The 15,358-nt window shown below is 35.9% G+C and overlaps 1 protein-coding gene across 4 annotated transcripts in view; it reads right to left on the bottom strand.

The window, feature by feature from the left end:
* Nucleotides 1–706: 706 nt before the first annotated feature.
* Nucleotides 707–15,358, bottom strand: part of LOC128165239 (probable helicase with zinc finger domain) — a 38,089-nt gene continuing 23,437 nt past the window's right edge. For all 4 annotated transcript variants that reach the window (XM_052829563.1, XM_052829564.1, XM_052829562.1 and 1 more), the window contains 16 exons: nucleotides 15,008–15,115; nucleotides 14,467–14,646; nucleotides 13,818–14,017; nucleotides 13,189–13,365; nucleotides 12,363–12,591; nucleotides 11,840–11,950; nucleotides 11,498–11,622; nucleotides 11,075–11,284; nucleotides 10,313–10,572; nucleotides 9,989–10,107; nucleotides 9,235–9,528; nucleotides 8,816–8,920; nucleotides 6,357–6,432; nucleotides 5,959–6,154; nucleotides 5,088–5,361; nucleotides 707–4,831 (listed from right to left, as the gene is read on the bottom strand). In XM_052829563.1, the coding sequence (XP_052685523.1) occupies nucleotides 3,272–4,831; nucleotides 5,088–5,361; nucleotides 5,959–6,154; nucleotides 6,357–6,432; nucleotides 8,816–8,920; nucleotides 9,235–9,528; nucleotides 9,989–10,107; nucleotides 10,313–10,572; nucleotides 11,075–11,284; nucleotides 11,498–11,622; nucleotides 11,840–11,950; nucleotides 12,363–12,591; nucleotides 13,189–13,365; nucleotides 13,818–14,017; nucleotides 14,467–14,646; nucleotides 15,008–15,115 (4,224 nt within the window). In that variant the 3' untranslated portion in view covers nucleotides 707–3,271. The remainder of the gene's footprint in view (nucleotides 4,832–5,087; nucleotides 5,362–5,958; nucleotides 6,155–6,356; nucleotides 6,433–8,815; nucleotides 8,921–9,234; nucleotides 9,529–9,988; nucleotides 10,108–10,312; nucleotides 10,573–11,074; nucleotides 11,285–11,497; nucleotides 11,623–11,839; nucleotides 11,951–12,362; nucleotides 12,592–13,188; nucleotides 13,366–13,817; nucleotides 14,018–14,466; nucleotides 14,647–15,007; nucleotides 15,116–15,358) is intronic.

The following is a 15,358-nucleotide window of genomic DNA, read 5'->3' as shown; positions in this document are numbered from 1 at the left end:
TTAATAAATATGATAATTTTTTTCAGTTTATTTTTTCTTAGCTTTTGTGTTTATATTTATGTATATTAGTCCTATTATGTAGCATTTTAATATAATTTTATTACCCAAAGATAATATTTCTGATCGAAATACTCTATCATGTGCCGTTCACTTGTCAAGAAGCTGAAGGACTGCGATACAGGTGTTTATGCAACCAAATCGCTGCGTGCACCCGAATTCGTGCAAACGCAGTACAAGTACACAGTATACATATGTTTTCAAAGCACCCTGGTTACTTTAAATGTGGCCACCAGGAAGGCGATATCATCTAATTAACGCGCTAACGTGATTAATTAAATCGACAGGTAGACCAAGATAAGTGACACAGCGGAAATATAAATCCACACGTGCGATACATAAAACGTGTTATAGTAAGTCGCATTAAATCTATAAACACATTGCCCAGGTTATGCATGGACGTATATAAATGTCCGATACTTTCTAAAAGCTTCATCGAATACTACATGTAGCTAGTTCAATTTAGATCACTATTACTGATGTATACCAACTTTGAAGGGACGAAAAATATAAATCGTATTAATCGAAGTACTAAAAGTACTGAAAGTGGCATTCTACAACCTCCACTTTTCCCAATGCTGATCGATGTTTTGTGCAACACAAGTACATTAAAATGAAGAATATAAAACAGATAACTCAAAACAATAAATCAATGCAAGATTAACAGGTTTATTAAATCCGATTAATACCACAGCTAGATTATAAATAATACACAATATCTAGTAATAAGAGTAAATATTAAGTTCTATCTCAGTGTAACAGTCTAGACATTTTCTCTGACCCCTCTACCCACTTCACTTCATATAACCTAGATAATTCTGTGAGATATCCCAGGACATCTCACCAGCATCTCGGGCATGACATGAAGTTGGTAGAGAAGCCAGGAAAATGGCTGCCACACCATATGAACAGTCCAAATACCATACAAGGAAACGGTGCTACGAGATATAAAATGGAGGAGCGTCCAACTTCACCAGTCCAGGCTAAACTTAGCCCCAAAGCAATCATCCCATCCACTAATGGAAAGCTGTCCAGATTACAATGTTAATTAACGTCCCAAGCTCAATCTCAAGAACAGGTGCTAAAATTGACCAAGGGACTGCTATACTGCAGAGATTATAAGGAAGCAGAAAATCCAATTATTATGATTTTTTTTTCTTTAACAAAAAAATTCTATATTTTTTTTTCTTTTTGTTGAAATAAATGTACAACTTATTCAACATTAAATGGATGGTGAAAGCTGTGAAAGCATTGAATAGCTCAGCCAGCGAAGGGAAGGAAAACACAATTCCATTGCAAAAAAAAAATCATCACCATCATCATCATCTTCAAACTTCACTTTTCCAAAGTGTACTTTGGTCGTAAACACTGCACTCCAAAACTTTTCAGTTTACAAAACAACATAAATAAACCAAGCGAAAACTAAGATTTTGCTACAAAGAAAAATCGACAAAAGAGGAATGCACTTTTCCCATAGAAACTAATGTGCGAGTGCCAAGCATTTATATATATCTTTATGTACAATTGTCGGTTATTTAATTAGACACTTAAAATACCAAATCAGTAATCACAGCACTATATAAATCATTAGACATTTACACACATAAAAAGCAGCTTAAAACACTAGATATATATACATGTTTGTATATATTTCTGTTGCAATTCACTAACTAACTACTACAAAGCTCAAGGTACAATAGTATATTGCAGTGTGTGCAAACTTCACTCAGGTGTGAATACTAAGATGGACAGTACTTCTTAAAAACTAAAATAAACTTAACAAAATGGCGTTTGTTCAACAATGATTGTCCAACAAAGGGGGAGAACTCTGCCACTTTGGGTCTCATGTTTAAAAAAAAAAAATCACTTTCATTTTACTGGAAACAATGCCTACTATATAATACTAGTACTAATTGGATCATGTTATAAAACTTACCCAATCCTTCTTTTAAAAAAAAAAACCCTAACAAAATCAGTTAATATCTTGATTTGAGCCTTATTATAAACATCCAAAAGATTAGAATCATAAAGACAGTAACATTCTCCTATTGAAACTTAAGGAGCATAGATTACAAATATTCAGCTAAAATTAGACACTAGGGTTTTCTGTCGGGTTAATACAATAGCATGTACACAAAATTTTACATATATACAAATCTTAATTGAGAAAAAAAAAAATCTAAGATGTCTATCATAATTTATGACATCATCATTCTACCATCATTTCGATAAAAACAGTACTACATGCTTCACACATTTACAGCTACTTGACATAAAGGAAATAAGACAGCAATACTCCACAAATTTATGATTTTGTGAATCCTTATCCCTTCATTTCCATTCCCCCCAAAATGTTTTCCAGTAGATATTAAAGATGGATTAATTAGTTTAATTTATTAAAAAAAAATTACACTTCAAAATACCAATATTTACTTTAAAAAGGGAAACAACTCTTAGTGATTTTTATGAAAATATTTCGCATCAATTTTCACTTTAGAGGAGGAACACAAAGCATAAATTTTTATAAATGAAAATCCAGATTTTCTTCAATAGGTATAATTATACATTACAGTATGTAATCATTAGCAGACTTTAGCATTCATTTAACTAAAGTTTGGTTAATGACTGTCTAAATTCCTAAAAAGCTTTCAGTAGGGTCAAAACAACATCATAAAAATACAAAGCTAATTTTTTGTAATGATACATTTACATGCCATCATATTACCATTTATCTGTTTTGTAATAAATTATAATGCAAGTTAAAAGTCTAAAACAAGAATAGAAGCCTCTCTTGCAGAGAGTTTAAGTTCACATAAACTTTACAGATAATAACTCATCTGTAAAATAAATAAAGATCCAATAACATTTTATGTTTTGCATCTATAATAATCAAAAGATATGTGTTGGAAGAAAGGAACTGCAAAGCACGCTTTGATAGAGAAAATATGCACCACTTCAACATGAGAAAAATTTGTCATATAAAAATAAATATTACCTCACATGGCAATAACTGTATTGGTTTCTCTATATCATCTAACATAATTATTTGTACTCTACTTACATGTAGCATTATAAATAAATATTGAAACGCTTCTCTTACATAGCTCATGTTAAAAATCTATCTACACGTACTTCTGTCCTTCAATTACGGTAATATCAAGTAACTGGTGTTTTATCAATTTTTTGTCAGTTTCAAAACAAACCAAGACTCAGCCTAAGAAAAATACTTGTAAGTTCTTTGATTCTCAGCCGAAGAATTGATGTTCAGATTTCGAAGAATGCCCAGTGGATCCGTGTCGATTTCTGTACCAGGAGTCGTGAATCCAAGAGGAGTGTGGGGTGTCATGGGCTCAAGCAAACTGGGGTCTATGTCCCCCTGAGCTGAGGGCAGTCTCCTTCTCAGTACACCAGCATAGGTCGGTTTCTGGTCACCCAATGGGGGACTCCCTGAGGGTGGGGATGAAGAAGCAGACTCTCCCATGGCTAGTTCCTGCTGAGAGGGGATATTCAGGTACAGACGCCCAGAGGTGTTTTTCTGTGCGGCGTATGACTGGTGGGTCAGTTGTCTGGTCTCCATGTCCACATCATCATTGTCGTCAATCATCTTCACCAAGTTTGTGATTTCCGTTGGGGTGGTGATGTCTTCACTGAACTGCCGGCTGAATCCTGTCGTCGAGTGGAGTTCTAATTTTGACGGTTTCTTGTTGCTCCTACCTTTCTCCATCACTCGTGACCCGTTCTGCATGGAACCACTGCTACTCCTTGTTGTGGTGACAATACTCTGGTAGTGAGTCCTTTGACCTCCATGTAATGTCATAGCCTCCAGCTCATCTCGTATGTACCCTTGTCTTTGTGAGATAACCCTTGCCAATGGGCTCTGTGCAGATGCTCTCCTTTCTTGCAAGTCCAGTTTCGGACTAACAGACTTCAGATAATCATGCTCAAAGCTGGCTCTCACCTCCTCCCCAGCTCTTTCAGTGGCAGGTGAATCTCTCCCACCTAGAGGAGTGCTAGACCTGGAGTTGCCTGCAGAACTTCCTGCTTTGGTATACAGATGGGCAGGGATGTGCTTCACGTTGGGCAGCAACTGGAAATGGGGGCCTGCCCCAGCAGCAGCAGCAGCGGCTGCAGCAGCAGCAACAGCGGCAGCAGAGTTTGGAGACATAGCAGGAGACTGTGATCTTGGAGGTCTCTGGGGTCCTGGAGACAGAGAGTGGCTCCTTTGGGAGTTGGGACTTCTTTCACCCGGTGAAGGGGTATTCTCAGGAGAACCACCCTGAGGTGGTCTGATTGGAGTACCGATGTATGGGCCAGCCGGGTAAGGGTGTGGATACACTTGGGGTGGTATCCCTGGGGCAATGTAAGGGTACCTTGCATGAGTCTGCGCTAACCTTGGGTCCTCGGGTAGGTAGTAATATCCTGGATAAGGCTGATAAGGATAGTACATGGCAGGATAAGGAGCTGGTATCCTTGGCACATACACCATTGCCCTGCTCCTAGAGGACTGCCCCTTCTTGACAGACCCTTGTCCTTGGGGAGACTCCGTGTTTCTTGTTATATCAGGGCTGGCTACTCTCTCAGTGTCAGATCCCGAAGATTTAGCAGGAGATGAGGATTTTGTTGAGGAGCCATTGACAGGCACTTGTCTGGGGTAGATAACTCTAGCTGGTACTCTTCCTCTTCCTCCAACTCCTCCCCCACCAATGAACGGGGACACATAAGGTCTGTACATAACTGGGGGATAGTAGCCTTGGTAGGGCAGAGGAACATACATCTGAAAACCAACCAGTTATTTTTCTTCAATTACATTCGATAAATCATTCACTGAAAAACTCAAATTGTACACTATTTATTTATGTTGAAAATTTAAACCACTTCATAACAAGTTACTATATAAACAAATTTCATTGACAAATCAAATGAATTGAGTAGCAGGCAAAACCTATTTAACCCGCTTCCATAATATATGTAAGCTGATATCAATGAAAAATCCCACAAAAAGAGGACAACACACTGAAAAACTGCCTTACCTGTTGAGAATATGGTCCTCCAGGGTACATCATTTTTTGTCCCAAAAAGTACCCAGGGTTGGCTGCGTTTGGACCACCTGAGGCTCCAGCTCCTACATTGGTTTGACTGGTCACATGGTACAGGCGGTTGGGAACAAACTCGGGGGCTAAGGGATTGAGGACATAGGTCTTTCTCAGCTCAGCACTGTTTAACTGGGCCTTCAGAACACTGAACTTCAGGCCAAAGAAACTTTTATGCTCATTACATGTTTCCAGGAAATATTCCCATACTTTTCTGAAATTTGAAAAAGAAAACAAGTTCAGTTAAATTGACCAAAGTAAATGCAGACCTCTGAGTTTTCTTTTAAATTGTTGAAAGATAAACTCTGTAATTTCATTAAAAAAAATATCAAATTTACCCATTCCTAAAACATGGTTCTGAAAGATTAACTTCATAATTCCATACATAAAATATTAGATTTACTGGTAGTCCCCTACCAAAACAGGGTTCAATACCCAAGACAAAGCTAGTCCATCTGTATACAAGGTTATTTTTGCCCCAAGTATTTTTCCCCCTTTGGTGTGAACGGTTTTGCCTCATCTTAAATTTGCCCAGACACAGTTGTGAGATACACTTTTATTCATTGTCATGGTAATTTGTAATTTGTTTTGAATTCACTTGGTCTTAAATTTTTCTGCTAACAGCAAGGGTGAAAGAGGCGAAAATAAAACAGGGGCAAATATTTCCCTCAGTGCAGTATTTAACACAAAATTGAAACGCAGCAAGATAATTCTATTACAGAGATTTAAAAGAGCCGAATTCCCCTATCATTTGATCATGATTATGGCCATGTTATAGAAATAAAACAAACAAGCAAAAATCTCCGCATACCTGCATTTGCCCACAAGACAAAGAGACAGGGGGTCCCCTACAACAACAACAATAGACTGGGCTCTGGTGAGCGCTGTATTTAGCAGTTTGACGTTGGACAGGAAGCCGTAGTCATAGACATCCTCCTGGGATGCGTCGGAGCTACAGGTGTGTCTGGTCCTGACCGTGCTCAGGATGATGGCACGAAACTGTTTACCTGGGAGAGAACATAGTTTTGTCTGTCAAGTTCTATATTCCTTATTCAAAAACTGGAATAGTTGTCAAGTAAATCTTAGCTTAAAATTTTAAAATGCCTTTATTTTAGCTCTTGGTCACTATTATTCTCATTATTAAAGTTTTCTAACTATGAGATATAATTTATATAATAATGATATAAATAAACAAAACAAATTCAATACCTTGAACATTAAAAACTCTCTCTACACTGACATACTGCATTTTTCTTTTCCTGAGCTCGCCACGAATCCTGAACACCTGAATGAAAAAAAAGAAGAAACTTTAATGTCTGTTGAAATCATTTTCACACATTTTAAGATGTTTTATTTAGAAGCCATTGCTATTGTACAAAGTTTCAAAAAAGTTTGACAACTTTTATTCGCAGCAACTTTATATTGCAATTTAAAGAATACACTAGATCCAATGTCTTATTTTCACGATCAATGTACAGATCATTTGAATATTAACATATCACAGACGATTGAGGACCTCGTCAAAATTTCTAGCACCCAAGTAAAAAATTGGTTTACAGTATTTACTCAACACCATCACTTGGAACATATTCCAACACTATATTTCACAAGTTTCATCACTTTCAATCAATGCCCTACTGTTCACAGGTACAATCTCTTCTATCAGATGTCATGTATATGTACAGACCCTGAAACGTACTACTACACCACACGCTCGCTGCACGCTCGCTACACGCTCGCTAAACGGTTCACACGAAACGCTGAATGGTTTACACGAAACGCTGCACGCTTTGCCCGAAACGCTAAACGATTTACACGAAACGCTGAACGGTTTACACGAAACGATTCTCGCACGAAACGATTTGCTCGCTTTTCACACGCTTTGGACACGCTTTTATTCTGATCAATTCGGGTCCTCTCGGAGTTTTACCCTGACTCTGTTAGTAACATTTAATTTTATGAAAACACGATATCGTAGAAATACTGATATTAGAAACATATATGTACATAAGTATTGAATTAATTAATTAGATTAATTTGGTACTTATATTTAAAGCAAAAAATTTTTTATTCACAGAATTAGCCAAAAATATTACTTCTATAAATATATTTATTGCTCAAAAGAAATATCCATGATTCTTATAATTATTAGTCCCGTAAATAATAAAAATTCCAGAGAAAAAAGTTACCGTAACACAATATTCAATACCAAAAATAAAATCCGTATGATTACAAACTGAAATCGGTTTTTCAGTATTTGGCGGGATTTGTTTTTTCTTCTCACATTAATATTTTTATTGGTTTCAGAGAATACGATGTAAAAATACTAACTGTAAATAAACCTGTAATTATTTACATTGATAATTTGGTTTTTCAGTATTCGGCGGGATTTGTTTTTTCTTCTCACATTAATATTTTTATTGGTTTCAGAGAATACGATGTGAAAATACTAACTGTAAATAAACCTGTAATTATTTACATTGATAATTTTGAAAGTAATGTAAAATAAAATTAGTCAAATAGGTTAGAAAAATGCTATAAAACAACCGATTAATTTTTTTTATGTCTAATCATTCGCGTAAATAAATAACATCACAGAGAAAAATCAATGGATTAAACAATAAAGAAAGTTGTCATTACTTTTTTGGATTTCGGAAAGAACAAAAAATAAATGATTTAGATTTTTGTCTCAATATTTGTATACATAACCGGCGCCCCGCATAACGGCGTACAATATATCTATCATAATCTATTTCAATTAAGTACCATGCATATAGATTCCCATAATAATTAATTGCATGTGTACATTTTAGGAAAATTTCAGTGTGTTAGTTACTTGTTGTTTTCCGTTATCAGTGTTTAAATAATTAAAATAATAACATGTAGAAATATTTTTAATCGGGAATCAGAAGAAGTTTCTTCCCGCATTTCATAGAAATGAACAGGATATTTTCTTTCTATGTTTACATTTAATTTTGTTCAAATTAATGTTAAATAATCTATCATTGAAATTGTGTGCATCATCAAATACTGATTCCGACTACCTTGAAGTCATTAAATTTCTATTGGCTATTGACAAAAAAAGAGACGCGTGACCATCCAATGAAAACGAATACACAGAGTTTGATTGACAGCCAGGTGCAGGTCTTACCCGATGTCCGATGTTATGTGTACTTGTTGTACACAGCAAAATAGTCTCAGTAACTAGTCTTCTTTCAATACGCGTGCTTTTCTTTTGTTTGTTAAAAATTAATTCAATTTTGTAAAAAGATAAGTATATCATTTCTTATAGATTTCTTTCACGAGAATATCTCAAAGGAGTTTTGCCAATCAGTTTAAAGTAATGTTTAACACGAGCGCTATTTTGAAACAATTAAATTGTCAGAGAGTTCCGAATGAAATCTGATGAACGTTTCACACGGTTCTCGCACGCTTTGCCCAAAACGATTTACACGCTTTGCCCGAAACGCTGCACGCTTTGCCCGAAACGCTAAATAGTTTACACGAAACGCTTCACGATTCACACGAAACGCTAAACGGTTTACACAAAACGCTAAACGGTTTACACGAAACCTTTCTCACAAGAAAGTCGCACGCTTTTTTGGTGTAGTAGTACGTTTCAGGGTCTGTACTTGTGTATCCATATTGGTCTCTCATCCAAGTGTTACCTGGTCAGAATAAGGGGCCACGACTCCAATATTACCCTCCACCTCCCCCCATTCTGGCGGCCAGTTCTTCTGTAGGTCATCCACTCGGTCCACTACTTCATGTACCTTAAGTTGGAATGTTGTCAAATAATGTTATAATGATACCTTTTATTTCCATAACAGTCTCATCTTAGAGAATTAAATCACTAATATTATTACTTATGTAAGAAAAATCATACATTCACATAATGAAAATAAATTTTCAAATATTCAGATGTAAAAAAAATTCATTATTTTGTTAAAAAATAAACAAAAAATACAAGAAACAGTTTATCATAGTATAAATATGCGACATTTATTTCCAAATAACATAAATAAGCTTTTTTTTGGCCCTTTAAAAATCCTTAAATTATTTTCTTCCTTTCACTTGGTAAACATACCTCAGCAATATTATAGAATCCTGTACTGTTCTCATGTTGCAAGTCCTCACCTCGCGTCGAGAAAAACGTCAGAGGGTAATAGCTAGGATGTGCTGGCTGGTTCCCACTGGGAATCAGTTTACTGTCGTAGAAGAGATCGGAGGTGAAGTCGATGATGGCCTCGTGAGAGCGGTAGTTCTCACACAGCATGATCTTACAGGGACAGTCGTCAGGGTACAGCTCGTACAGTCGGTCCAACAGAGACTTCTGGAAGCCCTGCTGCTTGGCAAAGTCCGAGTATACCTCTGGGTTCAACTACAGATAACAGAAGAAATCACATTTATACTGGTATGCAGACTGTAATTTATATGTGTTACTGTAAATTCCTAATTTTAAACGCAAGGAATTTATATTTGCGTGAAATTGTGACAAGCACCTCTCGCAGATTAAAATTTAAGATTTTGACATGGCAATTCTTGAAATACAAATTTAACTTTTTTCTTATTTCTTAATCAGTCTTGACATAACATCTCTAGTTCTCTCACCAAAAGACAACCAATAACATTTGCAAACATCTAATATAACAACACACCCCCCCCCCAAAAAAAGAAGAAAATTACAACTACAATTCAATGTATAAATCAAGTCAAGAAATCCAAGTGTAAAATATTTCATGTACCAAATATCTTAGATCTAAGCCTATCTTCTTACAACCATTCAAACTGATAAATTAATGACTTTGATCTCAGTTCCCCTCTCACCCTATCTGACCTACCTGCATGTGGTCCCCTGCCAGGATGATTTTGGTGGTCCGGCCAGCCAGAGATAGAGGAATCAGGGTCTCACTCTCCAAAGCTTGTGCTGCTTCATCCACAAATATATGACTAAAATATCCTGTAAAAAAATGCAATTATCTTTTAATGATCTCTCAAATACAGTTAATGTACATACATGCTCTGTAATTCTTTTATCAAATCTAAAACTTCTTTTCAATATTTTCATGCAAATTTAGAAAAAGAAAAACATGGTTTTTTTTTTTAAAAAAAAAATCAAAGAATGATCTTGTCAGTAAGATTCTGAATTTCTTGGGGAAACTAACCTTGAGGAAGGTCAAGGTCACACAGATATCGGGCAGTTTTGAGCGTGGTGATGATGATGCGATGTTTGTCCACCTCCTCCCTGGAAGGCATCCTGAAGTTCCCCTGGGAGGCAGACATTTCTAGGAGACAGTATTGCAGAACCACTTCGGGGACAGTTTGCACCCACCGGTGGCGGTAGTAGATACGCAGTGGTACCGCCTCCATGTGGCCCTCTTTCACAATAGGGTGAATAAAATCTTTAATGTATAAATCTGCAGCACTGAAAAAAGCAGATGAGAAACAATAAAACTAAATTGTCAAATCTTTTTGTATAGTAATATTGGTAGCACACACACTGATGGTCAATATCTATCAGTATCAGTGAAATTTAAAAAATAAAAAAAATATTTTATTTTTATCATTAATTATTTCCAAATGAGGAAAGGCATAATATCTTCAAATTTTATTCATAACAGCTGAGAGTTACCTCTCTCATTAAGACTACTTACCAATACCAAAAAGGTTTTTCAACACTTGGCTCGAAGTACATGTATTTATATCATCCCTTATTTTCTCTAATTTACATATATTTATCTATAAATTGAATTTAAAAGATATTCAACTTTGATATTCAATAATTTCCAGATACATGTATCTAAGAGATTCTTAATAAGTGTTATTGAAGATTGCTGAGGATCAGACATTGTTTAAATTAAGTGTCTAATCATAAGTTTCGGATACCTTTCATCCTCTAGTGACGTAAGATTTCACAGTGTAGGTACCTGTTGGAGTGTGTACAGATGAGGATGCGGTTCTCCTCTACCTCCAGTGCGTGTTTTGCTGCCTGTGCCAGGGTGTACGTCTTGCCCGTCCCCCAGGGACCCACCAGCAGTAGAGGGGGGAGGCACTTGTCTCCTGCTGCCGTAATGCCCCGGATGGCTGCCTTTTGCTTCTCATTCAGTCGTTCATTAACTGTCTCGCTAAAATCCATGCTGAAAGTTACACCGTCAGGTCAGTAACTTAAAACTCCTCAGGATATTGAATTCTGTCTTTCCTTTTTTCACTTTTATTCATTAATTAAGTTTTATTATCTGTCCTTAACAGAATTTCTTTTTTTTTTTTTAAATTCAATTCAATATAGTTTACATATTATAGAGAACCTTGTTTATACAAGTTTCTATAAAATGAATCGTGTAATGGCTTACTCCTCGGGGAACCAGGGTGAGGAGGGAATCCTCTGGGGTGGGGGAAATACAAGGTCCAGGGTGGGCAGTTGGTCAATGGCCGAGTGCATCTCACACATGGAGACTCGGTTCAGCTGGAACTGGATCTGTATGGAACGAGGAAAAAGGAATATTTAACTGCCTAAAAAAAAATACCAGTAAATCTGCGCAATTTACACTAATTCATTACTTTCAATAATTTGTATTACCATATCAAAAAAATTCAAAACGGTTTCATTTCATTTCATTTTCAGTGATGATGATTGCTTATTATCTGTTTATATTATTCAATAATACAAAACGAGGTTTTAAAATGACCCTTACCTCAGCATGAAACTCTTGGTCACATGTTAGATTCAGCTCTGACACACACTTCTCTGGCAGTCGGAGAAAGATGAAATTCTTTCCTTTGTCTTCCAGTAACACTTGGTATACCTACAATAAACAAGGAAAAATACAATTAACTCTGCTTCCCACGTTTCTTTAAAATAATGTTGAAAAAACTATTCAAAGGGATTTTTTTTAAAATTTAAATTGTTTTAATCATTTCTTTAACAAATAAATTATGGTAAGTAAAAAGCATTGGCTAGAGGCAGAACTTCATATGATATGAAATTAATGCACATGATGGCAAATCATTCTTTACTATAAATGCAAGAAAGTTATGGAAGAATTGACAACATCTCAGACAATGTGCCAATTGTTAATCCTAAATCAGAAATTATTAAATCAATTAACCTTCCATGGTAAAAAGGAATATGTATATTCATCATAGGAATCACCAATATTGAGCTCACATGTTTTACTCATATTCAAATTATTCATATTATTTCTGCAAAGTCCATACCTTTTTATTCTGCCTGGAGTTCATTTTATCGTCAGGGTTGAATGGGGCCAGCCACGCTACGTTGGAACTCATCAGAATGAGGCGGCCCCCAGCCGAATCCTCCGACAGTTCATCGTCTAGCTTCATCCGGGCGAACAGTTCCCCACCCTGGGCGTACTTGGCACCACTAAGGGCCCCAGGGACCAGTAGGAACCGGTTAACCAGCTGTAGAGAGGTCTTAATGTTGTATCTGTAATATTGAAGAAAGAACATCTTTAATGGTGTGCAAGATTACACATTCTTATAAAGATATTAAACATGAAATCAACAAACAATCCATTCTCTGTTTTGCCGCCCAGTCTGCTCAAATTGGAAGTTTCAAAATTAAAGAAGCAATCTTTTTTTTTTTAATGATTTTCTATCAGCCCAAAAAATGATTACATTGAATGAAAACCACAATACTGGGTGTATGTAATGTACATTTTTTCGTACTTCGACCTCCTTGTGAATGCAATAATGCAGTTAATGCAGTTTTAATTCACAGCATTGCCATTTCAACTGCCATATATAGCTTTACATTATTTTTGCCCTTATTCACTTGCAATTGGTTTTGCACCCTCTTGAATTTGCCATGACAATGTTGTGTTTAAACAGAGATAACTTGAGACATTGGAATTTGCCCAAGCTTGAAATTGCTCACAGACATTGCAGGCAAAAGGCGATAATAAAATTGGGGGCAAGTATTTCCCTGTGTACAGAAATAATAACTATGTTAGACTAAATTTTCCTGAACGAGACCATTACAAATATTGAGAGAGAAAAATTGCCACTAGAGGGTGCTGTGTACCTAGAAATATGATCCATCTGTGCCCACTCCTCTATGTAGAGCATTTCATGCATCCAGATCCGATAAGTCTCCTTAGTGGGTGGATGCATCAGATGCTCGGATAAACGGAACTTATCCGCTTCAGGTAAACAGTATTTGGATAACAACTGCTTCTCTTCCTCTGTCTCAGGTACTGGCCTACACAGAAAATCAAACATCAGAGTGAATCAAGTTGCCCTACTTCCATTTTTTATGACCCCCCCCCCCCTTTGTTATTTTATTTATATGTAAATTTACATAAAAAATTAACGTTTAATATAATCAACAAAATTTTAAATTGATTTGAATAGCAGCAGTAAATAATACTCATTATATTCGACAATACAAAATATAAATTTCTTTTAGGCTGAAATAATGATTTGTTCTTAGGTTAATGCTTCATCAACTCAAATGCTACCAAATTGGATTTTTTGCCGTACTGAAAATTTTTAAATGAGAACATTTGAGTTATTTCCCATTGCAAATCTTGAAATAAAAACCTGCCTGTTGCATTTAATTTTCAAATTTTAGGCCTAAGAAACTCAAAATAATTTTTTTTTTTTGGGGGGGGGGGGGGGGGGGGGGGCGCCAATACAGGTATCTATACTTACTTGTTTTCAAAGGGGACTAAGTCCACACTCTCTACTTTCCAGCGCCCCTGTTCACTGAGCACAAGGTCCTTGCTAAGTTTCTCAATGTCTGTGATGGGGGCGGACTCTATCTGCATCTCTCGGCTCAGAACAGGCTCCAAGCCAAAGTCATAAACCAGGGTCTGTCTAAATGTCCCGTAAATATCTGTTTTGAAAACAACCTGAAAAATAGAAATGAAATCAATAGATAATTTTTTCTTGAATAATTTTTTTATTATGAAAATGCTGAAAGAAAAGTGTTTGCTAATATTTTTGTCCTTATTTCATAAAATTCTTCTGTATTATCGATAAATATCTTCTGAATCAGTTTTTGAAATCAACAATGAATTTCAAATATCAATATTTTTCTTTCAAAATCTCTTAATTACATAAAAAGCATTTGGATACTACCCAACATCATTTTCATCTTTGTGTGAATAAAATATACATTCTTAAAAATTTTCACAAAATATTTTTTCCTTTTACCCACAAGTAACATATGCTATTACAAATAATCATGGGCTTTATATAAATGACCTTGTCAAATGTCATTACAAATAATCATGAGCTTTATATAAATGACCTTGTCAAATGCCACTACAAGTATTAATAAGTTTTATATCTCACTGACCTTGACCCTGTAGACGTATTCCCCGCTGTGTCTGGTGGTGTAGTCTGGGTTGACCCACTCCTGACAGTGGGTCTCCAGATTCTGGTACTTCTGGGTCTTTTTTGGTCCCACGGAAATGCTGGCGATGTAGAAGTAAGTGCGATTTGTGTCATCCAGCAAGGTCACTCGGTGCAGACTTCTCTACAATAGAAATCATTCAAATATGTTTATATCTACTAAATGTGCATATACATGTTTTAATCTTTAATGGCATTTTTAAAGAATTTTGACATAGATGAAACATAAAATGAAATGATAGTGTGAATTTTTTTTTTTTATTTAAAGACAAAATTTGATCAATTTTGTTAGTATGAAAAATTCAAACATTTAAGAGATTCACAGAGACAGCAGTTTGCAGTCAAGTAATTTAGCTGACCATGTGTCATTTTGGGCATTTACTGAATTCTAACATCAATAAAACACAATACAAATTTAATAATTTTTCTTGGAACTTGCATGAATCTGACCTTGTGTCAGTTTGCTGTAAATAACCAAGACTAACCTTGCTGGTGATGGTGAAGGTCCAGGCATTAGTGCATTTCTTGGTTGTCATGTTCACTTTTAACTCTGAGTTGACATGGACTTTAGCGTACTCAACATTTTGTATCATCTGCAAAAACAAGAGGCCCAGGGGCCACATCGCTCACCTGAGCAACAATTGCCTTAATTCTGATCAAATTAGCATTACAGTATCAAAATATCTTGACAACTAAGTACAGTAGATCTTGCTAAAAAAAATTGAAAATCTGCCAATTTTTATCCACCTCTTTCTTTTGGTAAATACCAAGCCCCTTTTGTTGTTGTACCTGTAAAAAGATTTTTCTCTATTCCTATATACCCCCCCCCCCCCCCC

The sequence above is a fragment of the Crassostrea angulata genome, chromosome 10 (genome assembly GCF_025612915.1).
Source record: "Crassostrea angulata isolate pt1a10 chromosome 10, ASM2561291v2, whole genome shotgun sequence".
Lineage (NCBI taxonomy): Eukaryota > Metazoa > Mollusca > Bivalvia > Ostreida > Ostreidae > Magallana > Magallana angulata.
This window is presented reverse-complemented; position numbering and strand designations above follow the sequence as displayed.